At 30.7% G+C, this 27,576-nt stretch overlaps 2 protein-coding genes across 3 annotated transcripts in view; one reads left to right on the plus strand and one right to left on the minus strand.

Annotated features, from left to right (window-relative positions):
* Positions 1-1,469: 1,469 nt before the first annotated feature.
* LOC141448997 (replication termination factor 2) lies at positions 1,470-3,460 on the plus strand. Its single transcript, XM_074117968.1, has 5 exons — positions 1,470-1,699; positions 1,776-1,955; positions 2,488-2,700; positions 2,811-3,033; positions 3,129-3,460. Exons 1-5 carry the CDS (start codon positions 1,631-1,633, stop codon positions 3,314-3,316), a joined length of 873 nt encoding a protein of 290 aa, XP_073974069.1. The 5' UTR covers positions 1,470-1,630; the 3' UTR covers positions 3,317-3,460.
* A 2,708-nt stretch (positions 3,461-6,168) lies between these two features.
* LOC141448991 (tyrosine-protein kinase transmembrane receptor Ror-like) overlaps positions 6,169-27,576 on the minus strand; it is a 164,995-nt gene continuing 143,587 nt past the window's right edge. The window contains exons 3-17 of one of the 2 annotated variants that reach the window (XM_074117942.1): positions 25,294-25,331; positions 18,668-18,994; positions 17,617-17,677; positions 15,836-15,935; positions 15,506-15,630; positions 14,911-15,019; positions 14,657-14,825; positions 14,289-14,525; positions 14,050-14,183; positions 12,441-12,582; positions 12,243-12,355; positions 11,670-11,871; positions 11,128-11,263; positions 7,627-7,759; positions 6,169-7,527 (exon numbers count right to left, since the gene is read on the minus strand). In XM_074117942.1, coding sequence (XP_073974043.1) covers positions 7,279-7,527; positions 7,627-7,759; positions 11,128-11,263; positions 11,670-11,871; positions 12,243-12,355; positions 12,441-12,582; positions 14,050-14,183; positions 14,289-14,525; positions 14,657-14,825; positions 14,911-15,019; positions 15,506-15,630; positions 15,836-15,935; positions 17,617-17,677; positions 18,668-18,994; positions 25,294-25,331 — 2,275 coding nt within the window. In that variant the 3' untranslated portion in view covers positions 6,169-7,278. Of the gene's footprint in view, positions 7,528-7,626; positions 7,760-11,127; positions 11,264-11,669; positions 11,872-12,242; positions 12,356-12,440; positions 12,610-14,049; positions 14,184-14,288; positions 14,526-14,656; positions 14,826-14,910; positions 15,020-15,505; positions 15,631-15,835; positions 15,936-17,616; positions 17,678-18,667; positions 18,995-25,293; positions 25,332-27,576 lie in introns of both variants that reach the window. The other variant, XM_074117941.1, reaches the window with a different exon arrangement.

Here is a 27,576-nt window from a genome sequence, read left to right on the forward strand (position 1 = left end):
AATTGATTTACATGTTTATATTTTTTGAATTTAGCTTTTATTGAGTGCGTATATATTACTTTTATACTGTATTCATTCAATCATTTACTCAAATGGATGATCTAACTGGAAAACTTATTTTTAATATAACATTAAAATATTAATAAAATTATGCCTGCTAAAAAGTATTATATGGTTCAGGCAACTTGAATTAAATTATTTGAGTTAATTACATAGTTAAATAATGAATATAATAATTTTAGCACAAATTCAAGTTTATATAGTTTAAATCTACTATAAAATACTAATAATAACATAATTATAGCGATGTATGCAAAAAGTAAATGTTAAATGGAAAATAAAATAAAGCCCATTATTTTTTAAGCAGTGCATGTCAATGCTATCTTGCGGCATTTGTTAGAACTAGTTAAGGAATGTAGTTCAAGCTTTTACCGCAAGATAGTATGACAATGTACATTTAAGTTATTTTGACCAATAGCTTTTTTTTTTAAATAATTCGTTTTAATTATTTGTAATTTCTGATATATTATTTGCAATTTGTTAATGTTTAGTGTATTATAAAACTCATTTTACATTCTAGAAATTTAGTATCCTAGTAGTAGTGCTTCACTATCTGTTGTTCATGAACATCATTTGATGTAAACACATATTTACTCAGTTTAATGTTGCATTAAGACGCTTTCTTTTCAATTATATTACAAATTAAAAAGAAATGCATAGAAGTGAAAAGTTAACTAATTGAACAACGAACGGCAAAAAGTATAACTTTCGTACATTAAAATTAGCCGCGACAAAGAAAAAGCAGTTATAAAGTTAATGCCTCGACAAGGCGATCATTCAGTTAATAACACTTGGCCCATTCCCATGACTAAAAAATAACAATGACAGTTTAACTCAAGTTATGTATGTGCTAGCACACTTCTTCAAGAGTGAGATTATGTATCTCAAATTATGTACCTTCATAAAGAAGATCTGTTAATTTTTTCTAATTATTCCTACCTGAGTCACAAAAAATAAATTTGTAAAATATCACTGGTCAGTAATGTCTGTAACGAGAGAACAATATCAAGAGGAAGGCAGTGCACTGAAAAAAGCTCCGGGCGCCAATAAGACTGCGTCAATATTATTTAAAAACTCAAGCAAACTTAAGAGCCGAAAACAAGATACTAATTAGAGTTAGATGGCTTTACAATACTTGAACTTGCAACATTCTTATGACCAAATTAAAAGATTTGGATTAAAATTAATAATTTTTGAAACCTTTTGAAAAACTTTCTACGGGTGTTTGTGATATGTCTATCACAACATTTAAAAGACCGCGAAGGCAACTCTTTCAGAAATCGCTTCCTTTGCAGATATCCGCCTTCAGTAAAAAAATAAAAGCAGCAGTAAAAATATCGAGTATTCGATATCAGGTATTAAGAGAAAAATGTCGATAAAGGTATCGTATCGGAAGTGTTGGAACGATCATAGATATAACCTCTCTAGAAGTGCAGATGTTGATGTAGGTGTACATAATACGAAGGATTTATGTTATTTTGTGAGAGTGAAACATCTGGGCAAATTAGTAAGTGAATCGAATTTTGATCATGTTTTCTAATTAAGAAGAAGAAGAAGAAGAAAAAAAACAATGGGTTGCGATGGTGGTACTATTCCTAAAAGAGATGAGCTTGTTAAAACAAAAAAGAAGTCTGAACAGGTTACTAAATAAAATTTTTATTAGAACATGATGACTTAAATTCCGTTAACTAAAGATGAAGTGTTTTTTTTTTTAGAAAGACAAAGTTTCTGAACTAGCATTTTTATGGCGTCATTGCAGCATTTCACAGACCCAATTAAGGGATCCCGTCGTAGCCTGTGGTCTAGGTCGTCTATATAACAAAGAGGCAATCATTCTAGGTGTTCTAGACAAATCAACTCTTCCAGAATCTGCAAAGCATATTAAATCCATTAAGGTGTGTGAAACAAAGTATCATATAATCAATCATCTTCAATCCACTTCCTAAAAAAATACTGTCCCAATACGGTATGATAATTTTTGTTCAGAAAATAATTATTGGGTTCTTTAGAAGTTTCTAATTAAATTTGCTTTTGACGGTATATAATACATTTTCTACACTAGGAAGCAATAACTTGTTTACTTCATTCCTGCTCAGTATTAGATCAGATTAACAGTTCTCAATCAGGTTTAATTTCGCATGACATTAAGAAGGCCCGAACTTTTCAAATAATGTAGTAATTTTAGGGATCCAATACTATATTTTTTTAAGATCAATGTTTTAAACACTTACTTCACTTATTTCAAGTGTGTATCTTCCACACTTTTTTCATTCTCTGCCTTGTTGATGGTCAGCAAAGTTTTTTTATTTCTTCTTTCTTACCGAAGCAAATCTTGCAAAATAAACTCTTAATAATCTACCTGAAGAACTATAGCTAATCTACGAAAATCTTAAGGAAGGTCATGAAAATTACTTATTTGTTTAATAGGATGTGAAAGAGTTAACTTTGACACCGAATCCATCATTTGTTGGAGGCATAAATAAAGGTGATGCCTACATTGATCACCAAAGTTCACCATACGTCTGTCCTGTCATTGGGCTTGAAATGAATGGAAAATTTAAGTTCTGTTTTTATTGGAGTTGTGGATGTGTTGTTTCGGAAAGAGCTATAAAAGAAGTGAAATCAAATGTTTGCCATAAGGTAATGTAATTAAAGATAATGTTAGGATAACTGTAATAATTTTCTTTATTTATACCTGTTAACATTGAAACAAACACAATAAAATGTATTTATTCTTATATAAATGGAAGTGTGGAATGCCTGTATTCGAAAGTGAACTAGTAATCCTGAACGCAACGTCAGAAGATTTGGATTCAAATAAAGTGAGGATGGAAGGAAGAATTGCTAGACTTAAAGCGGAAAAGAAGAAGAAAAAGGAAGTGAAACAAGAAAGCGAAACTGCTGCCTCAGATAATAAAAGTGCACCAGGACCTTCGTCCAAACCACTAGTGACAAAAACCACTATTGAAAAGAGTATGTAAATATGTCATTGTAGTAAATAATTATCTTAAAAATTTTTTTTTTTTGCTTATGGCAAGGTGTGATTATTTTTTTTCAAATTCTTTTAGATGGACAGAAGAGACCAGCATGCGGTCTTGGATTGCAAACATCTGATTTTAAAAAGACAAAAGGAGACTACTCAGTGTCTACTGATCCTGCCGTTTCTTCAGTTTATAAGTCTTTGTTCACAACAAGTAAAGAAGCAAAAAATCAGACCAGAGCACATTGGATTACATACAATCCATTCTACAATTAATATTGCGATATTGTATTCATCCAAAATTAAGGTTTAATTTAATGCTAGAATAATTTTTAAACGTTATTTCAAAATAAAGCAAATTGTTGTTAAAATGTTTAATATAATTTCAATTTGTTTTTAAATATATTGGATAGAATTTCAGTTTATTTTTTTAATTACTCATTAATATTATTTTTTGTAAAGAACTGTTAATCTATCTGTTGAGGACTGAGAATTCTGGAAATCTTAGCGCAAGTCATATAAAATTGTTTATTCGAAACGTTTTGAGTTAAGAATTGGTTGTTGAGCTCAATCGAAGAGAAAATAGGGATTTAGGTCTCCGAAATTGAATGAATATGTCGACAATATGGACATGTATGGTGTATACACATATTTGTGTTATAAGTTGTATTTCAAACTCTAAACAACCAACCCTTTTTAAAACTACTAAATTATTGAACATTTATTATGAAATGTTCAATGCTGTCTCTTGCAGAAATTTCACATTCCCTTTAAAACTAGACAAAAATTCTGAGATTTCACTGGCAATAAATATTTTTAGGTTTCCTGTTAGCTAAAAGTTTTGTATGTTTTGTTTTTAGTAATCCCTGCTTTTCTTATCTTTAGACAATCGGGCATTTATGAAATACTGTATAGGTTTGAATAATATATATGTATATATTTCTTTACAAATCACAACAATATATAAATTATACAATTAAGAGAAGACACTGATACTTTATAAATGAAAACATGACACTTAATATGTACACTTTTTTTTTCTTTTTTTTTTAAATAGAAAATAAATTTTAAACGGCAGTTATTAATGCCTTAAATATCGGGAATATAAAAGCTGTAAAAATGAATTTTTACAAATCACATTAATTTATTTATATATTATGTACAAAACTAATTTCGAATTTCCCCCTTCTAAAAATGAATACATTCCACCCTTTCATGGTCTTTATAAATTTGATTTGTACCTTTCTCTAGAAATGCACAACTCGAAACTGTAAGTTAAAAGCAAATATACATTTAGATCTTTTAACCATAAAGAAAATTAAATATAGCATTTCACATTTAGAAAAGAATTGCGAGCAATTGGTCATCAAAAGGTTCCTTACTTTTATATTTTTTGCCCTTTGAAATGTAATTAGTTATTTACTGTGTAGACAAATGCATCCAATTACAAACTGAAGATATAAAAAAAAATTAAAAAAAAAAACAATAAACTTAATAAAACAACACACACGTTACATTACATAGAGAAAACATAAATGTTGAACGTAAAGCAAAAGATTTCTATGTACCTTAGAGCTAAAATTGAGATGGTGAAATGAAAGGATGATTGATTAAGCTACACTAGAAATAAATAGTTCTTTCTTAATAGGCTGCCTATTGGTATGAAAAGCTTACAAGAATGCCTTCAAGATAGTAATACATATAAAATTGCATTTTTGTCATCAAAATCGGGCGATAATACACTATTCATGCAACTTATTTATGATTATTTTATTGATGCATCTAATTTGGTGGGAACCTCTTTTACGATTAAAACATTATTTAAATTTATTTAGTTTTATTGTTTCAATGCACAACTTAAATTTGCTCTAAAACAATGGAGACCCCTAAGTATAAGTATTTAAATTGAAGCATCTTTTCATCAAATATTGTAATTTTATTTTAAAATATTATATATACACATTTAAATCGCTTCAGTTATTAATTGGTAGAAAAAATTTACAAAATTTTAAACATTTATTATTTTAGAAAATTAAAGGCTTTGGTTGCTTTCCTTTGGCTTTAATAGCTACTTATCTGATCAAGAACCAAAAAAATGAATGCCATTTTGCAAAAAAAAAGTCAAAATAATTTTAAAAAGTAAGGTAAATTTATATTTTCAATGGAAACAATAAGAACCTTTTTGTATCTTCATCATATTTCCCAACTAAAAAAGTAAAACTATATATATTTATACACATCATGATAAAGAATTACGATTCTGAAATATAAACAAAAATTTATCGTTGTTTATTCCTACTCTGTAATTGTATATTATTATAGATTTTGGCCTAAACCTAACAAATATCACTAAGTTTAAATGCATACTTATTTCTTTTTGTATTTTAATGAGCTTAAATAAGCTGCCACCCATTCAAATTTCGTTCTAAATATTTAAAAAAAAAAAAATAAAAAATCTAATAAATAACTTGAACAATGACTAATGGTCTGGTCTTATCTAATTATATTATAACATAGTTGTTCTTCGTTTGAGCTTACGCTTCTTGGTTTTAATATATCACACTAAACGTCCAATTTGGAATTGAGGCTTTAAAAAAACAATAAATGCGAAAAAACTAAATGTGTCGAGATTTGTTAAGCTACCGACAAACATGATCTCATAGGATAATTTCATTTTTCCAAAAGTGATAAACAATTCCATGTCAAAGAAGGTTTTCAAGTCACTTTTTCTTGTATTTTATCAAGAAAGAAGTACTCCAAGACTATTTAAATAAAACTACAGCTATAAAAGGAACTACTAAAATGTATATAAATCACAATGTGATGCACTTCATCACAAATTGACGGACTATAAAGAAGATGGAGCACTAAAACGAGAAATAGTTTGAACTGTCGTTCACTTATTTTCGTTGAACACATATATAATCAGCGTATCCACAAGTAGTGTCAAGAATCAAGATTGCGGTGTAGCGTTATTGGTTATTGGTTTCAAACAAAAGTAAAGAACAAACACGAAAATTAATTTGCCGCTTTAAAAAACAGGATTTCAAATTAATTCTAAGTAATAAGCGCTTTTTACGTCCAATTTTACTATAAAATTCAAAAGAAATTGGTCATACAAGCCAATACCACCGTCTCTGAAAGAGCCGATTGTTATCGCTGTTGTAAGGTCAGCAAGAGCTTCAATGTAACTACTAATCAAAGTTGGTTAGTAGAAACAAACATTAACCTTCTCATTCCAATAGATTAGTTCCAAACATAATATAAGAAAAACTGCTCAGTAATTCCTAGCATTGCAGGCTCAGAAGGTATGTGAACGTACTTAGTGCTAATGAAACAGTTTCTGCTTGTTTGGAGAAGACTGCAATCTACATGCTTTCCTATGGGAAAGTTAGGCAAGAGCGTGATTCCTCAGACTGGTGATGAAGCAATTTGAAGGAACCTCACAGACGGCTTTTAGGCCTGCTTTCGGTAGAATATATTTTGAATATAAGGTGCAGTCCTAGACCTAATCGTATTTTAATTCTTAGCTCGTTATTATAGGATACCAATGCCCATTACATGTTCATTGACAGTGACTCTCTAGGGACCGAAAACAGATAAGAATGGCGTACTATAATTTCCCCAATTAATTAGGCCTTATGTAGCTAAAAATCTATGCAAAGAAATCTAGGCTAAGATCTGTGAAAGAAAGGAAATAAAGAACAACTTTAAAGCCAATCTGTGTGCGAAGTTACAAGTTTTCTGCAGATGATAACAAAAAATATTCTTATCAATATCGATACCGTTTTCTTATTCAGACTTGAACATTCTTATAAATATATTTTGTAAAAGTTTTTTTCAGAACAAACGCAGTTTTGTATTAGTATTCTAGACTCTTCAAATGTATCTGTACATTTTAGGCACCACATTACCTTTCTTTCATATTTCACACAAATCTTAAAAGTTCACTTGCAGTAATGAAGATAACCACTTGGTAGTTTTACCACTTATTGTTACTATCAGTAATAAATTACTCAATGAGAGGTGGATAACCTAGCCACATTTACCTTCGCTATACACTCACTTTGCGAAAAAAAAATATATTCCATGCTAAAAAATGTTCACACGGAATAAGATTATTTTCCGAAAGATTAGATAATGAGGAGCTCTATGAATTTATAATAAACAAAGGAAAGCCAGAGCTTCTGAAAATGAGTTTATAAACGTGTGGCGAGAATGTGGCTGGACGAGTTGTCCTATATGTGCGCTGGGCTTGGAGCATAAAGCGATGGTGGAGGAGGCGGTAACCTGACACCCATTCCATTTTGTTGGAATGATCTTAATCGAGCTGATAATTCCGGGAAATGTGGACGTCGAACCGGTACTTCGTGCCAACATTCCATCATCACAGAATACATTCGAGACGGACAATCCTCCGGACAAGGTAACAGTTGTCGAGATCTTATCATTTCTATAACTTCCTGATTTGAATATCCATAATAAGGCTACAACAAATACAATATAACAGTATAAGTTTCAAACTTTTATGTTACGTGCAAGAAAAATAATAATAAAAAATGTTTTATTTAATTTTGCAAACTAACCTGAAGTCCGTAACTATAAATTTCCCAAAGTACAACTCCATAACTCCAAACATCAGATTCAGTAGTAAATTTACCATACAGTATGGATTCTGGAGGCATCCACCTCACAGGTAATAGAGACTTACTTTGTACTCTGCAAATAAGTATGATTTTATTCAGAAAACATGGTGTTAAAATATGAAAATGATAAAAGGGAACGAGAACGTGTGATTTGCAAACGATGAACAATAAAAATATAAAACGAAAATAATAAATAACAGGCCCACTCTCGCTGGTCAGTGACTGAGAAAATTTCTTTCTCAGATTACGCTTTACCTCTAATATATTGTTGTACTTGTACAATCTACTTGCACATCTAATGAAACTTCTACTAATGGTGGTGTAAATTCACTTGGTACAGAAAGCATTGTGGACTAATATCATTTTCAATCCCTTCTTGCTTCACCCAGGAATATTATGTTGTACATAGAAAGAAAATTTAGGTAAAATAAACCAACAAGTCATGTAAGGTGATCGTGAGTTTACTGAGCGCGGTAGGCAATGTATTGGGACTTTATACAAAACTAAGATAAAGTTGATGATTTTCCCATACGTAATTAGACCAAGTTGATTATCGTTTTCTTTCTACATTTAGTACAACTAATTGTATTGTATTAGTATGTATTAGTACAATTAAATGTATAAATAAGGTCTTCTTTGCAAGGTTAGTACGACGGAATAATGTAATCTATTTGAAAGCGTTCTTGCGTACACTATTTGGTAAAAATTCTAGTTTACAAGAAAACCCAACTACATAAGTAGTGGTATGAGAAAGTCATGTGAGTGTGCCCATTAGATTTTTCAAAAATAGCTTCATTAGAAAGTATTTTGTAACTTAAGGTAACCACTATTTGGTAAAAATTCTAGTTTACAAGAAAACCCAACTACATAAGTAGTGGTATGAGAAAGTCGTGTGAGTGTGCCCATTAGATTTTTCAAAAATAGCTTCATTAGAAAGTATTTTGTAACTTAAGGTAACCGCTATTTGGTAAAAATTCTAGTTTACAAGAAAGCCCAACTACATAAGTAGTGGTATGAGAAAGTCGTGTGAGTGTTCTCAATAAATTTTTCAAAAATAGCTTCATTAGAAAGTATTTTGTAACTTAAGGTAACCACTATTTGGTAAAAATTCTAGTTTACAAGAAAACCCAACTATATAAGTAGTGGAATGAGAAAGTCGTGTGAGTGTGCTCAATAAATTTTTCAAAAATAGCTTCATTAGAAAGTATTTTGTAACTTAAGGTAACCACTATTTGGTAAAAATTCTAGTTTACAAGAAAACCCAACTACATAAGTAGTGGAATGAGAAAGTCGTGTGAGTGTGCTCAATAAATTTTTCAAAAATAGCTTCATTAGAAAGTATTTTGTAACTTAAGGTAACCACTATTTGGTAAAAATTCTAGTTTACAAGAAAACCCAACTACATAAGTAGTGGTATGAGAAAGTCGTGTGAGTGTTCTCAATAAATTTTTCAAAAATAGCTTCATTAGAAAGTATTTTGTAACTTAAGGTAACCACTATTTGGTAAAAATTCTAGTTTACAAGAAAACCCAACTACATAAGTAGTGGAATGAGAAAGTCGTGTGAGTGTGCTCAATAAATTTTTCAAAAATAGCTTCATTAGAAAGTATTTTGTAAGTTAAGGTAACCACTATTTGGTAAAAATTCTAGTTTACAAGAAAACCCAACTACATAAGTAGTGGTATGAGAAAGTCGTGTGAGTGTTCTCAATAAATTTTTCAAAAATAGCTTCATTAGAAAGTATTTTGTAACTTAAGGTAACCGCTATTTGGTAAAAATTCTAGTTTACAAGAAAACCCAACTACATAAGTAGTGGTATGAGAAAGTCGTGTGAGTGTTCTCAATAAATTTTTCAAAAATAGCTTCATTAGAAAGTATTTTGTAACTTAAGGTAACCACTATTTGGTAAAAATTCTAGTTTACAAGAAAACCCAACTACATAAGTAGTGGTATGAGAAAGTCGTGTGAGTGTGCATATTAAATGATAAATATTAAATTGGAAATAAATTCATGGTCAATTAAGCCGAAAATTAACGACAAAAATCGATCGCATTCGGCTCGTTAAGGTAGAAGAGAAAGAAAGTCGTGTGAGTGTGCATATTAAATGATAAATATTAAATTGGAAATAAATTCATGGTCAATTAAGCCGAAAATTAACGACAAAAATCGATCGCATTCGGATGGTTAAGGTAGAAGAGAAAGAAAGTCGTGTGAGTGTGCATATTAGATGTTAAATATTAAGTAGAGAATAAAATAATGGTCAGTCGAGCCGAAAATTACCGACAATAACCGATCGCATTCGGCTTGTTAGAGAGAAAAGAAGAGAAGTGATGTTAAAAAGTCACGGCTAAGGCTGGATGGGTTAGAGATCTGTGACTAACCCATCGTGCCTTGATGGCATAGGTTTGGACTGACTTTGCATCTCTGTTGTCAGTTTATCAGCTATATCTCAGGAACGGATAAACGCATAGTGTTCAAATTTGATATTTCGTTCAAGTGACACCACAGGAAGCTGCTATAAATTTTTGGACAAAATAGCTTCACCGGAAGTACCACTTTACTGAATAGATTTTTCACATTTTCTAAAAAACCGCTTGTTCGATTTTCTTCAAACTTGGTATAATTATAGCTTATAAATAGTTCTAAAATTTTTATAGGAAACTTTTTTCTGTTATATTATGTTTAAGGGCACTTTTGGGGAGGGGGTGGTGGGTCAGTTCGGTAGAATGCCAGTTTGCTGTAATACCTATATGAACTTTGTTCAGGAAAATGACCAGCAAAAGGATCTGTGACACCTAATAAATTAATAATCTAATATCTAATTAATCTAATAAACAAATTTAATGCAGTAAAATTTCTTGTTAGTTGATAACAATTGTAATAAAATGTCAATTAAACAAATGCTTTTCGAATGTTTCTATATAACTGAAATTACGAACTGAAGTATGAATCAAATGTTGGGTACTTTAACTTTTTAAACTGTGTTAGGGAATTGTTTTTACCTTTTTGATAGTTTTACAGTCCAATTACGACCAATATTTATACGTCTCTAAATATGATCTCCCTTCGTATAGTTTTACCATTATATCGTGCAATATAATTAATCACTCCAACGGCACCTCGTTCTTTTTCAACCGGGGTTTAGAGAAGGCCCCACGTTTGAGGCAAACTAAGCTCTTTAAGTATTAAGTACTGCGTACCTAAGAAATGCAACTACATAATTAATGTCGAACCGAATGACACTTCATTCATCTAAATCGGTTCACGCATCGATAATTTGAATCGATTACAATACTTTCCCTTAGTGGATTTAAGTAATAGGGATAGATAAAATAGATTTCATTACAATATGCGTAACTTCAATAGTGAAACTTAATTACTAATATTAATGCTCTTAATCTACTATTAAGAACTAAGATCTAAGTATTAAGTGTTTATTACCTATAATAATCAGAAGAATAAACATCTCTTGAAAGACCAAAGTCTGAGATTTTAACTGTAAGATTTTCTGCGACTAAACAATTTCTAGCTGCTAAATCGCGGTGTACATAATGATGACTACAAAGATATTCCATTCCTGCAATCGAACAAGTATTATATTAAACAAATACTTTTTAGAATAACATATTAAGAGATTTTTTTCACATTTATTGAAAATGTTAATTTGTTTATGCACAAATCATAGAACGCACATATTTCAAAAATAGATTTTATCTACACTTGCAAATTTTGAAAAGAACTTAAATATTATTATTACTTTTTTTGTTTTATCTCAAAGTTTAATCATAAAGTACTGTTAAAGATGGACCAATTAATAAGGGAGTAAGCTGGTCCAGTACAAACTTTCTGTTAGTTTATTTTCAAGCACTTTCAAAAGTGAGACATTCTGAAGATTCTTACCGAGCAAAACTACTATCTTCTTTAATTAAAAAAAAGCATCGATTTATTGTTAATATAGAAACACAAATTCTTTAACAAAATACCTGAAGCAATATGGGTGGCCATATTCAACAGATCAGTTTGGGTCAGCATTCCATCTGTAGAGTGGGGTGAATGCGTGATGAGAAACTCATGTAAGTCTCCTTTGGGCATGAATTCAAATAGCATACACAGCGGTTCCCTGCTCAAGCATACTCCCAACAGGCACACTATGTTTTCATGTCGTAGTTCGCACATCAAATCTACCTGTTATTGTTTTTTAAAAAGCAGTTGGAATATTATTATCATAATTTTTAATTGAGAGAGAGAAAGGCTAAGATATTTACACCAATTGGATTTACTAAAGAAAACCTTTAGTTGATCAATTCAATAGAATTCTTACAACTGCTCGCCAATGAGCCACAATTTAATGCATTAGGCGATGAAACAATAATTCTGTTTCAGAAGAAGTTCATATCCTTTACTTGTTTCAATTCAAAACGTTTTGAGTAAATGAATTTAATTATTTTGGGAAGAAGATACTTGAGCAGTAAAGTTAGATCCTTGCATTCATAGAATTTGATTATTTACTGAACCAGAAGGAAGCATTATGATTTACATCTTTAATGTCTACTCACCTCTCTTCTAAAATCTGCAGTAGTTTTAGCGGAAGCATTTTCTTTCAAAGTTTTAATAGCCACTAAAAGAGGTTCCTCGCCTGTTCCAACTATTTCACCTTTGTAAACTTTTCCTGTAAAAAAGTTTTTAAAATATTCAAAATAAAGCACTGCCCTTTTATCATTAATGAGGACAATGACATTAAATTTTCCACTGACCAAAAGCTCCTTCTCCAAGTTCTTGAACGAACCTAATATTCGCTGGATGGAATTCACGTACCCTTGATCTTGCTTCACTTTTTACGCTAGAAGCTCCAGAGCCTGGTATCAATGCGGACATCTCCAATCCACTACCTTTGGCCTTTCGACAAGGAGAATTTTTTACTCCCTACAATTTTTTTGAAAAATCTTAATTTAGTTATATAAATTAAAGGGTCTGAATGATTGCTTTGTTAGTACCTTTTCTACCATTTCCTAAAAATTTCCATAACATTATAATATTTTTTTTTGACGCATCGACTGCGATGGTCATTACCACCTGCACATTACAATTCTTTCAAACATGATTATATTATTACCAATTATTATTACACAAACATAACAATTTCCTGTAAAAATAATGGTGGCGTAGCTTGTAACTAAGTTTTTATTCTCTCCCCTCATCCCGTCAAACCTGAAATTATATCCGCCAGAATGGTTAACAAATTGGTGAAAAAAACTTTCGTTTCCAGCCTTAACTTTGCCCCGCCTATTTTAAGAACACTCAATACAGTAATTAGGGCACAACAGCTTCTTGGAATGTTTTACGAAACCTTGGATTCTCATTGCAAACAAAAAAAGCCCTACTGGAAAAAAGCATGTTCAAAAGATGCAGAAATGGTCTTTGTGGATCTTGAAGAAGCGTACGATAGTGTACCTCGTGCTCTCCAATTTATGGAGTCGTTAAATAAGTAGGAATAGATGAACCTCGAGTTAATGCAATAAAAGTAATCTACAATCAAAATAGTTGTAGAGTTAAGGAAGGATTAGCCCTGTTGAAAGAGTTTTCCACCAGTAAAGGTCTGCTTGCTACAAGGATGTCCAATGTCTCCAACACTACTCAAAATAACATTCTTCTCGCTCTGAAAAAAATGGAATCAAACTTGCACACCGATGAGCATTACAATTAAGAATATTCTGCATCTCCAAAGCTTACAGAAATGGATTACCGGAGAAGGTTAGCACGAACATCAAGGCTTGAAAGAGTAAGAAACGAAGAAATTAGAAAGAAAATGTGCTAGAGAAGGTGAAGGAAAAGAACGGTACGGCCATATAAAAAGAATGGAAGATATAAAAAGGCTAAAGAAATCCTAGACTGGGAAGTCGAAGGAATATGAAGAGCAGACCCAAGGAAACAAGGATAGATAACATCCGAGAAAACTTCCACGGTTACGTACTGAAAGAAGAGGATATCTGAAATAGATTCAGTTGAAAGTTGAAATTAAAAGAAATATTTGGTTGACCCTCAGTATTGAGGAACTCTGAACAAATGGAGACACAAGCGTATTTAGAAAACCGAACTCAAGTAAAATATAAGTAAATAACAAATCGAGAAATATTTATTTCCTTAATGTATCTCATTTATCCTCTATTGAAGATCACTTTGATATTTCAATATATTGATGTGATATTAATGCTACACAATAAATAGTTAATAACAACTGGTAACAAGTTTGTTAGGATTTTTACAAAAAAAATTGTTTAAACTACGACAGTTAAAACATTCTTTGATAGTTCTCAAGAGAGGTGATTATTATATTTATTTCGTAAATGGAACTCTGTGACGAACCTTTAATACAGCATCGTTTTGTAGATTATTTCTCTTTCTTGTTCTTGCTTTGCAACAGCAATATGTAAGCAATATTACAAGTAGCACAAGAAGCCCACAACATCCTGCTGTCAAATATAGCCACAGTGTGTCAACTAAAGTTAAATAAATTCATTGGATGACTCGCAAACAAAAATATTTCATGAATAAAGATCACAAAATTTAGAGAGAATATTAAATTTCAAATGAAAAATACTTACCACACTTATGAATATTACACATTTCCACCATTTGTCGTCCATTATGATTTGTGTAACACCAAGGTTGTGATTGTAAAGAACCTGGATTCCTGCAGTAATTATGACTTCCTAACAATTCATGGTGGTCAGCTATGGAAAGAGATAATTGTTCTGCCCAAGGTACACAAGGTGTACCTGATTGTCCTACGCCAACCGCACCTCGATATGATTCACCACGGCCCCAATAGCAATAATCACCTGGAAAAAATATTGAAACATCATACTTTCTTTTTTTTTAATTTATGCGCTATTCACATGAGTTAAAAGTTAATATTTTCAATTTTTGAATGCTGAATTGTAGGACTGATAAATAATAAACAATAATTTACCAGGAACCACAGGATCTGGTTGTGGTAAATCAAGGGTCAAGCAGTCATCATAATAGTAATTAGGAAGTTCTACACAGACAGGCATTTCCAACTGACGCCCGATCAACGGATGTCTCTTTGCAATTGCATATTCTTTTCGACAAAGTTCATTTTCTAAGAATTCACAATCCTAGAAAAGAAATTACTTAAGATAAATATTGATAGGCATTATTAAGTATTATAGGAAAAAGGTTGGAAGTGCACAGACTATTTACCTTGCGACAAATCTGTTTCGGAGGGAGAGATTCATCACTTCTACACACAGCGAAAGCCGTGTAACACAAGGATGGCACTGCGTAGGGCTCACAGGTTTTGGACAGGTCCCTAAAAAAAAATAAATTCAATATTCAATAATTCGTTTAAAACTTAATGTTAAATGTGAACTGAATTTGAAAAATTATGCATTAAATTATTTTTAGCCGATATCACTTCCCCAGGCACACACTGTTTTTAAACCATGGACAACTGCTAAAGTGCTGCACTATAAATATGCATTAATTTTGGATTCAGCTTCATGTTCTTTAAAGTCGAAAGTTTTACGTGACCTAGGCCATTGACTAAGTAATCAAGAGACTTCGATTGAAAACGCTTATATAAGCAAATTACACATAAATATTTTTTCCAGCGCATCAACTGCATTGGTCATTAACGCCATGTCGACGATAATCTCCGTAACCGGGACAGCAGTGTTTTGCTAACATCCATCACATTTCTTAATGAAGACTAAATATCAAAATCAAATTATTATAATAAAAAAGCAAAAATTACATTTCTCAAAAATAGTTAAGTTCATTTAAGTAAATAACATACTCAGAATGTGAAACGACAGTAAACGCCGATTCTAGTTTCTCTTCTATTTGAGCTTGAGTAATATTGGCTGGAATATAAACAGTCTTATTGGCTAAAACAGATGCGCACAGCTTCCCCTGATATAACTGAAACATTAGAATGAATGCTCTTTATTAATTTCTTTAAAAAACTGCACATTCATTATTTATTTTACAAAGCCGGGGAAAGAATTTCTTCTTGCCGGTATAAGTAAAAATCTCCCTTGCTATACGAATCTATTAAAAGTGGGCCATAAAACAGTTGCTATAAAGAATAATCCCAAATTTGATGTGAAAGCAAAGTTGTACTTACTTGACAAATTGGCCTCAAGTTTTCGCTGTTTCTTCCGCTATCATGGGGCACTATAGTTCCTAACCCAGCAACAGCAATTTCTCTGTCACTTACTCCAATACTGCAAGATTAGAATATTTTATCAATGAAGCAACAGTTGATATTGAAATAATCAATTGGGACATTGCTATAGACAGCACCTTTCATCCAATGATGAATTATCATTCTTTTCAGTAATATTTACACTATTAGTTGCGATAATTCCATATAGAATCAAAATGAGGAAGCATGAAGCATGGAACATTTTCAGGTTTTAGTAACTCACTCCTAAAATAACTTGTTACCTTGTACTCATGTTAAAAAATTACAATATTTTGGATTATCAATTATCACATTCTTTGGTGTTACAAGTAATTTAAAACCAGTTTTTGGCTTTTACTTTAAAATAAATAACCGTACATAAACAGAGAAAACCTTCACTTATTGACAAACTTCGTAAACTGCATCCATGTTGATGACGCACCATACTATTATTGGCGCGCTGCTAATGGTTATTTCCCAAAGCTAAAGGCGCTTTTATTTAAAAACTGAGGTCTTACTGGTTCTCATTAGTAAAAGATATTGTCGTAAAATACGTAGTGTCTTCTCAGAATTGGAACTATTTAGCGTAATTTTGAGTAAAGTTTTGGGTAAAGATAAAACGTACCACACTTTGGGGAAAAGTCATAACTAAAATTCACAAAAAAATAGGACTAAAAATAACCCTGATAATCTTTGCAGTATTGCCGGTTTAACTGCAGTAAAGATGATAATTTTTTCGCTTTGTCTGTAATAGTTGTAATCCATTTGAATCTACCTGAGAGAGAATTTGTATTCCTTTATTGAATTTTGTCTTGGTAATGCTTTGGTTTGTCATCTATTAAATTTTAGCTTTAGCCTTTTTTATCGAAATAAGTGATGCCTTAAGCTTAATGCTATTTATTTCTGTACAATTTTGTGAGATATTTAGCTCTGGGATGGCATGAGTTCAATATTGATACACGCAGGAACATTTGATCCGGGACCTCCAAAGGAATGCAAGTACTTTTTATTAAATTTGCTAAACAAGCTTGGTTTCTTAATAAAATGGAATTTAATTAGATTGTTTTCTTAATGCAAGTCATTTTGGCGATAGTGATAGCCTGGATTTATGGGTTTATTTTTCTAATATTTAAAAATCTTTCTCACAGTGTTTGAGGGAGAGGTTCTCAACTATTTCAATTATTCTTTAATTTATTTTTAATATTCTTTATTCTTGCATACTGCACTTTACTAGTTTATTTTTTAGTTACCTATTCTGCATTTTATTTAATTGCTTAAATAGATAAATAATAAAGATAGTTAGTTTATAGTTGTTTGGTAATATCTGACACATGTCCATTTTATTAATGGCAACTAACAGTGTGAAGAGTAAGCACAAAGTCACACCCCTTCATATCTTGCAATGAATTTTATGAAGTCATCTTTATAAAATAAGTTCAAGTGTGAAATATATCGGTTGGATTGATTCCAAAAAATACCTTTCACTCATTAAAAAAAAAAAATCATTTCTAGTTTAGTGACTGTTGAAAATTATATCGCAGATGATTAGAATATCATGTGTAACGTGACAATTCCTTAAACGCTTGGCGCGCTATTAGGAACTTTTGCCTCATCGGTTCATCACTTTTGATATTTTAAACCTCGTCCAAATAAAGTAGTTTATTAAACAAATTTTGATTAATTAATATGAAATAAAAATCATTCAATATATCTTTCGTTACCTTTCTATTTGTTCTGGAAATAGTGGAAAGTTGGACACTCTTGCTCTCGACATATCATGTCCTATGAACAAGCAGGAGAAAAAATATAAATACAAATAAAAATAACCATAATAAACAAACCATATACTAAACATAAACCCATTATTTGGTAATTCTAGTTTTTATATAATTATCATTAAATTATAATTATATTTAGTTTATTATACTTATAACTCATTGCTTACTTTAAAATAATTACAATTACTAAAAAAAAAATCTCTAATTAATCATTTTTGCCATACTGAATAAATAAAATCTGAAATACACAGATCAAATTAAAATCTGGCATACAAATTATTTATCACTATGTTTTTTAAATGAACTTAAAATTCTTATTTCCCAACATTTAAAATTGTGCTTATCTTAGTATCGCAAACTATAATTAAACTTGAAAACAGTCTCGAATGCAGAAAAAAGTAATTTTAAGTTCCTTAAAGAAATGACATATTGACTTCCGCTTTTGGAGTGCATAACTCTCCGATGATAATTTAGAATTACTAATCCTACATTTTTTATCTTATGTTTTCCTCTTTTTTTGTTTAACCATGATTTTTTATTTATTAAATAATACAATTTTTTCAGATATTGTATCAGCTTGAGGTGCGTTCTAAGTCATTGCTGTTATCGCGCCGATAGAAGGGCACGAAAAGTGAAATTTATGTCCTATAGAATAGAAAGTTTGCATAAAAACAAATGTAATAGATGTCAGTTTATATCACTTATTATTATATCACACCCTTATTTAACAACTAGGATTTCTTAACCTATTTTATAAGCGACACCTGCTTTAGTAGTACTTTTTGCACATCCTTGAATCACAAAAAAATAGTACTTTTCCTAAAGACTGTGATATTCCATTTATTCATTCAGTCTTGAAATAATTAAAAGTTATACTAACTATTTTGAAAACTTCTAAATTGTATTCCATTAAACAACTAAAGTAAATAACTACTTTAGTCATTTAGCGGTAACATCTTATTATTTCGAAATTAGAAAAGAAATAGGAACATACCCCAAGGTGCCATGCGAACTTTAAGAAGACCTGTTGTAGAAGATAGTTTTCCAGCACCATTTCTAGCTTGACAAGTATAAAAACCAGAATCATGGGTTTCTAGTCTGGTTATTCGTAGTCTGGAAGAAGTTTTAACAGTAGTCTGTGACGTTCTCAGAGCAAGCCTACGTCGGCCAGCTGGCCCTAGTCCTGCTTCCAGAGGTGCCTCATTCCTTAACCATCGAACAGTTATAGGTCCTGGTTCACCTTCCACTTCACATCGCATTTTAACTCCTTCACCTTCCTCTTTTGTAACATTAGAAAGTTCTTTAGACCAGCGTAGATAACCTGTAGGGAAATAAATGAAATTTCTTTTACATAAAATTATTATTAAGCGGTAATTGAAATTTTTAAATATAAGTCTGCAGATGATTTTCCATCATTACTTATAAATTTAAGGCCTACTTAATTTCGGCCTGTCAATAAGAAGCAAAATATTGTACCAAATTTTGATATTAGCTTAAATATAAATTTTGGAATTTTTGCTTACAATTATTTCAAAATATTTTTATTTCATGAAAAAAAGCCAAGTGATTAGTTAGATTTCTGAATTTGTGGTTTATATAATATTTTCTGCTGGAATGAAATAATATGATTATATTTTATGTAAGTGAAGTTGAAAAGAAAGAAAATTCAAGACATCTGTAATGCCAGTTCATATATCACTAGAACCCACGTTTCTTCTAATATAAAACCATGTGTCATTCCGCACCCGCTACTCACATAAATTAAAATTACTTTTTCTTTCTTTGTTTTATTGATTTCATATTTTTTTTCTACACAACCTTAATTTTCACCTTAACTAATCAAACTACATTGTGTTTGTTAATATTTTCTAAACCGGATGTGGGTTATAATAATAATAATAATTATTATTATTATTATTATTTAAACCACGAAGTCAACTAAGTTCCGGCATATTAGTCGAAATAAAAATCCTTAAGGAAGAAATTTGCTGTTAGAGCGGTGGACTCTGGTATGACGGAAATCCAGGCGTACTATCCTAATCATCTTTTCCAGTGAGTTCATTTTTCCAACAAAGGACAGTGTTGTCTTAAGCGAGAGAATACTGTCCAGAAACCGGCAATGCAGGTTTTATTTTTACAATCGTTTTTACGATATCTTCAGCTCTGCTTCCAAAATAGCAAAGATTTTATATCAAAAACTGATTATTAAAATTAGAAGCATATTGTATAAAATTTTCTTTTAGTACATTTCTATTGTTAAAGAAAATTACTTTAAGTACCTGCTTTGAAAGAATGTCGTTGGGTGCTCACTCAAGATTTATTTGGAATACTTAAAATTAGTTGATCTCTAACTGCATCTCCCCAAGTTAGAAAATAGGTTTAAATGTATAAAAATGAGGCAAATTTTACTGTTCAATTACACAGTAAATAAGAGATAAACAGAGAATACGTGTTCAATGACGTTTAAGAAAAAGAGTGCATTTTTCCTCTAACAACCACAGGAGAGAGTGAGTGAATTTACATGTTTTGCATCTTATCAAACATTATAATTTCAAAATACAAATATAAATATTATTAATAGGCTATTTAAAAATGGCGATGAAAAATTGAAGTTGTGATGGAAAAGTTTTGTCAACAAGATGGAAATATGACGGGGAATCTGCAAAATTTATTACCGTATTTCATTACACGCTACCGAGGGTTCATATGGATGAAAAGTTTCATGTACTCTTTCCCATTTAAAAGGCTCTTTTGCACAAGTAGTGGCGAATGTTTAATTCTTGACTAATCCGTGGGAAATGAGTGACCATATTTTTTCTAAAATATCTAAATTTTAACAAACACATTGAGTAAACTTTTAGCACTGGATTAATTAATTTGATAGGATATTAATATTATTTTCAATACTATGTAATAAGTTGGGAAAATAATTATTGTTTTAATATTTGCAATACATTAATGTTGAATCCAAAATTTCTCTTTAAATAAGTGTTGCGCTAGACATCAATTTGATTTATCGGCTTATCGATTGTTTGTGGTATTCTATGCATTGCAATAAAATAGTTTCATCCACTGCAATAATCTTGATATGAACAAAATAAATAGAAATGATTGAATCTTCAGTTGAATAGGCTTCGGTTTTTATTAGGTCATCCCTTTTAAATCTATAACCTATCTGAAATAATATTATACAATTGGGAAAACCTATTCTACAAGGAAAAGTAGAGCATTAGAGTTTAGGTTGTGTCTCCTTTCTTTAAATGATTTTTCAAGGAATAATGTACAAAAAAAAAAGTGAAAATCATTAAAAAAACTTCAGTGAAAGTTGGCATTTAAAGAACTGTAAACCGCAACTATACTTAAGTGGTGCCGTTACTGAGAGAAAACTGAAAACACTTCTAGTCAAATAGATTTTTTAAGATTTTATTTTAGCAAAAACATAAATACATAAACTTTATTAATACTTTTATATCTTTATTGTATAAGGCAGAATTGCAAAAGGAGGAGTTCTCTGAAATAGAACTTTTGAAGTAAGACCGAAGTTTTCCCAGTTCCAAATGAAACCGGTTGATATATTACAAAGTAACAAAACAAACATTATGGAGCCCCTTACAAGTTGTAAAGCAAATAACTAGGCAGTAAAGTGTTGTGGAATTTTGACTTAAACCCAAGCATGAACTACTTACGATTTTTCGCTTCTGTGCAATTAGTTCACATCCGTACTGCGTTTCCCATCAAACTTTAGGTGTCTGTTCACTTTTCTTTTATTAAAATATACCGTTATATAAAACTGGATTCCAAATGTTAAACAATACCCTAAAATATTCTTTGTCACAAGATTTTTGTAATTTAATTTTGTGGATTTAATGTTAAAGTTGCTTGAATATTATTGTAGTTTTATGACAAACAAGTTTTTTTTTACATAAAAAAACAATCATTCTTAAAAAACAATGTTCACTGTGGAAACTTTCAAAAAGACATAATTATGTACAAAAAACAAAATATTCTTTGCTAACAATACTCAGGCTATCTGATCTTGCTTTAATTTTAATTTGTTTAGCATTTATTCTTCATATGATATTGGAATTTAGAATTCTGAAAGTGCTTCTCATTTTAATAAGTTTCTTAATGGTCTTATGATACATACCAAAGCTACCATGTCACGATTTTATGTGCAGCTAGGATCCAACGGTAATCATAATTTCTTCATTGGTCAAACAATAGTCAACAGTCCCGTTTTTTTTTATGGCAAATGATTGAGAAGATTGAAATTTTCAGCACAAAAAAGTATATTTTCGCCAATTTTTTCTTTGAAAGCTAGGCCGGAAGTCATGGTAAAGTATTATTCCAATCACCCAATCATCCCATCACCATTAGTTGTAATTATAATTAGAAAATATTGTAGTTTTTTTCCCTTTCCAGTCAACTACTTGCTCTGCCAAATAATATAGTTATTACTAGGAATGCACATCTTTTTCGTTTTTATGATGTAGATTTTCACTTTTCAAGTCAGTAGTTGCTATACCAAATTTCCATGTATACTAAAACTACTAGCACAGTTATGTTATTGACGTATTAGCAATGCTTTCATCACAATGTTGTGGGACAAAGGGAATCTGTCAATAGCAGATGATTAGGTATCATCATGCAGACACTATTGTCTTCTAGTTGGATCTAGAGAGTGTGTGAACGATCGTTGTTCTATCAAACTCTCGTCTGTTGTCCCATTTAAATTTATATCAATGGGCCCAATTCATTGTTAATTTATATCTTTTATTAAATTCCACCAAAATTTAACTTAAGGTTGAATACATTTAAAGAACATTTTTTTCTCAATGTGGTTTAAGTGTAATTTAGATATAAGACAGTACAAATCGAGAAAGAAAAAAAAATTATTTAAATCAAAAGTATTAAGAAAAACACAGAACCCTAATGCAATACTTTCTACTAGATATTAGTAGTAATTATCATCTGGAATGTCAGTTAGCATCATCAGCCACTGAAGCAATCGTGCTGCGCTAACAAAGTATAGCAGAGCACCCTAGGTAGCAGAAATTTGGAGCTAAAATCAAAATCTACAGAAGCTCCTTCTTTAAATTTCTTATTGGAACCACCATAGGATTTCATTTTAAATTTCCTTAACTGGATGTCCCACTTCATCGATTGAATTCTTCAGTTTATTTATTTATTCAATAATTATCCAATTTACTAATTGTCTAAAAAAAGAAATCAAAATAAGAACAATAGCATAAAATAACTAATACAATAAGATAAAATACATATAATACAATACTCAAACAGACATACATACAGCATAAAAATATTTTTAAATATTGAATTGTGTAAAGTAAATTAATTAATGTATAATATAATATAGTTTCAAGATTTGTGATTGGCAATCCAGAAATAAGTGTTAATAATTAATGAATAATATTGCTTTAAGAATTGTAATGGGCAATCGACATAAGTGGGAATAAAAGTGTGCACAATTTTTAATGATAAATTGTAAATGATTGAAGGGTAGATCACATTACTGCTCAGTATTCCAAAAATGGCAACATTAGTGAAAATTATATGTGTTGATAAAATTTCTCGTCTGAAGAAAATTGCATGAACGGATATATAAATTTTAGCTAGCTTTTCATCTGAAGACTTCTTGGTCACAAATTCAACAAAACTGCTTTTATCGAAGTGACTTATTTTGAAAGCTAATTGCAAAAATTTCGTAATTTGAAGAAAAAGGAGAGAATTGTAGCGAGAGAGAAAGAGAGAGAGAGAATTGGGTGAATTTTCGCACCAGTTTTGTTTTTTTTTATTTCGAAAAAAGAAAAATTTTGTTAAAGCGGAAGAGTTTCCCAAAATTCCTGTCTATTTAATTTTCCATAGTTACTCTAAGTGCACGTTTGTCATGTCATGAACAAGTTATAATTGAATATATAATTTATTAGCTTTCAGCTACTTTCATGAAAAAAAAACAATATAAGATTCACAAACACACAAAAAATTCATGCGGATCTCAGTCAATGGCAGAGGGGACAGGCAATTTAATAACTTATAGTTTTAATTTTATTTATAAAAACCCTTACAATGTCTGCTGATAAAGTGGTTTGTCTAAATAATAGTAATTGTCAATAAATAAAAAGTTAAAGTATTCGTTGTTCAGAACTAAGTCATACTTAGAAAATATTTTATTAACGCTTTTGCGATTGCTTTTTCAATGAGTAATAGCTTTTTTCTATTTCTGTTTTTTTTTGTCGACTCATTGCATACTCAGGTGAAATCCTATTGAGAAAATTTCAATAGGGTGGAAATGTATTGAACCAATTGAAGTTGGCTTTCAAAAGCTTTAGAAAGAAAATGTGGGGTGTGTTGTTCAGTGAAATAAAACTTGATCGTGTTCATTGCGGTTGCCTTCCTGGAAGACTTTCTCTTATGTATTCAGTATGCTTGTTTTATTTTTTTGCATCCGTCCAACAGAAGAGAGTTATTTTATTTTGTTTAAACTGACCATCATGTTTAGTTCATAGAACTGTTACCACAGTGAAATGAACGACAATAAACCATTAAAAATTTAAAATGTTTTAAAAGCTAATTATTACTTTACATTGCTGTTTTCTTTTTATCTTTCAGCGCTTTACATTTTTGCGAGACATGTTCTAAAATTTTTCCACAGACACATGGTGTTTTTCTAAAATGATTACAACGGAGAATGTTAACCCTATTCTGACAACATATGACTCCCATTTTAGGATATGTCTCCTTAGAAAAAGTACTTTTGGCTTTCTGCCAAAGTCACTGCATCGTTATTTTTCAACAAACTCCCCATTTGGTTTTTATGTTTCTAGCTGCTTCACAAAAACAAGTAATCATTCCACCTATAAAATTAATAATAATATTGGAATCAATACTACCCATGTTAATGAATTTCAGAAACAAATACCTTTATCTTTCTAAAAACTTAAATAAATTTTAAAAGAAAGAGATTTTTTTGTATTTAAGAACTAAGTAATTTCAAATAGAATGAAATATTGACTCGATATCGTGTTACCAATTGTCTTTGCCCTTAAATGGCTCGCATCCTTTGAGAATACCACGGCTCCCGGGCTGGCTGAAGTCCATTACTCTTTTGTCGTGACTGTCCAAACACCAATACAATCAGAATATCAGGCAGTCTCACTCTGTCTTGACTTAGCTTTGTAGGACTTGATAATTAGTAGAGTTATCTGGTTGTTCGAGAAAATTACGACTTTCTAGGAATAGCAACTTTGTCTGTCTAAAAGACTGTGGCCAGTTTTCATTGGCTTACCGCAATTTATCTTAAGCAGCTAGTTTTTCTTCTGATTGCTCGAGAACTTATTAGAAAGAAAAATATTAAGAAAATTATTAGCTTTTTAATGAACAAGTCATACATACAGAGTAATTTACTTTCAAACCAATCCCAACCCTCTCGAAAAACAATTCTAGGTGCTTCACTGACATCAAGTTATTTATTTGTTTATTTATTTTTTTAATTAACTAAGTCATCAATGCTTGGAAGATTTTTTTTGTCTCTGGAATATTTTCGTTTTGTTTTTCGTCAATAATTGAATAATGTGTTTCTTATTGTACTAACATGCTTACCAGTAGCATTGCTTGGTGTATCAGTCACATCATCAGTCCTGAAACATGAAATAAGTTGTAATTAAAATTTAAGAATTGGTACAAAACAATAAGGAAGTTATTATTAACTGTAGTCTCTAACATAAACTGTCGATTGAACTGCGAAGATATAAAAAAAAATAGTAAAGTAGTAAAATTTTTGGTAACTAATATTAAAGTAAGCAAATTTTCTGAACTTCAACTTTGAAGAAAATGCAAATTGAATTGAACATGAAGAAGAGAACTTTTTATCTATTTTCTTTTTACTATTACAAGAAGATTACGCTAACTTAAATTACTAACTTAAATTTGACAAACTGCATGATCGTTTCTTTACAAGTTGACAATATACAAATTAAAAATGAGAATAGAATCAAAATATTAGTACGAAATATTCTAAGTAAATGATCTTAACATAAATTAATTGAAAGAAATATGACCGTTCTGAAACTGTGCGCCATGTAACCGAAGTATCATTAGGGAATAAATACGGTTGCAATCTTTTTAAAACTATAGAAGCCTCCCAGTAGATTCTGCGAATAGTGCACGGCGAGGTACTTTTAGTCACGCTTTTTGTGCCTAGAAGTTTTTTCTATTTCTTATATTTATGAATTTTTGAGTCGTTAGAAGAACATCTTACTCTCACTAACATCCTGAAATTAAAGGTCGTTCCTGGCAACATTCTAATGCGGATAGCGGTCATTAACTTAGTTGCACTTCGCTCTTTCATAGCTTTGGAGAAGCATGGTTTCTACCGTGTTCAATACAATCGAATACCCACTATCCTCTGATTCAGCTAATTGCTTTTTTGTGTGAGTGCCAAATTTGGCTACATTATTATCAACTACCCATCTGCCCAAACTATATTCTTGGTATCATTTCGAATGCGTACCTCTCAGAATTCTTTTGACGGTTTAGTGATAGAAAACCACTATCAATAGTAACTAATGTTTCTGTCCATTAGGACATTAATACCCTAGGATATTAATAACTAATGCTCAGTGAACATCATTACTAGAAATCAATCGTCCGTTATGTACAGGTACTGCATTAGTGATATCTGTCTGAAAAGAACACTTAGCCGTTCCAGACGATCGAGTTTTATCGTTATGTCTTCCAACATCAACATCTTAAAAAGAAATTTTTGTGGTATACGAAAGATTTTAACAAAAAGAAGTCGAATATTTTTTATAGTGTTTTAGTCAGACCAAATTGCAGTTTCATATTCTACATAAACTCCTCCATTTAAAAATTATATATTAATATGATAGAATTTTGGCGCCAAATACTTCAGATGTTGACGCGCTTTAAATAAAAAAAAGAAAGTATGTTTGAATCATGGGTTCAAAGGCAGCTGCTGGCTTAGATTTTTAATAAAATAATAATATGATTGAAGATGTTCTGAGTAAATTTTTAAAAATGGTGCATTGGGTACATATAGTGATCAGTAGTTGCAAGTGGTAAGCGAAATTGATTAAATTTAGCATTTCTGTAGCTAGCAAAGAACAATTTGACTTACGTAATATTAATTTATAAGAACTAAAATTCACTTATAATAGTTTAAATTCAGCTATTTTATATGTACTATCGATAAATATTCATAATGACACTTTTTCAAGTATCTTTTCAAGTACATTTATTGTTAAAACCCTTGCATGCTAAGATCGCTTAGGTTGTTAAAATCTTAATATTGGTATTTATACGCTTTATCAACCCTTAAACAAAAATCATTGTCATTTGTTTCTAAGCGTAGATCATTACATATACTTTTTATTTTAATTTTTTTCGTATTTCTTGTCTTATGTAGTTCTGTACTCTGAAAATTTAAAAGGGCAATCTCTCGATATGTATAAAATCGAAAAGCAACGTAGTATTTTAAGGTTAAAATAAGCTGGTAGGGTGTAGTCGTGCAGTGTCCAAAACCAAGTGCTGTCGTGATGTTGGTAATTGTTCATTTACAATATTTAGGTTAATTCAGTGATAATAGTTCTCAGGAAAATCGCAAAACTCAGATGGTAAATTCTGTAAAGGAATGTTAAGGATTCATGAACAGTGCTGATATATAGTTTGACATTAACACAGAGGAAATGGCGTGGTTGATTGAAGAAAGTTAAACATTTTGGATTTGGTTTCTATTGATAAAGGAAGGAGTGGGTGAGCTAACTTCAATGCTAGTAGGGCTTTGTTGTGAAATATTAGCCAATAATTGGCGAAAATGATATGAATATTTTACTTAAATAGTATTTAAGTTGAAATTATTTCTAT

This window comes from Rhodnius prolixus, unplaced genomic scaffold (assembly GCF_049639745.1).
Source record: "Rhodnius prolixus isolate KJV_2025 unplaced genomic scaffold, Rpr scaffold_2, whole genome shotgun sequence".
NCBI classification, from domain to species: domain Eukaryota; kingdom Metazoa; phylum Arthropoda; class Insecta; order Hemiptera; family Reduviidae; genus Rhodnius; species Rhodnius prolixus.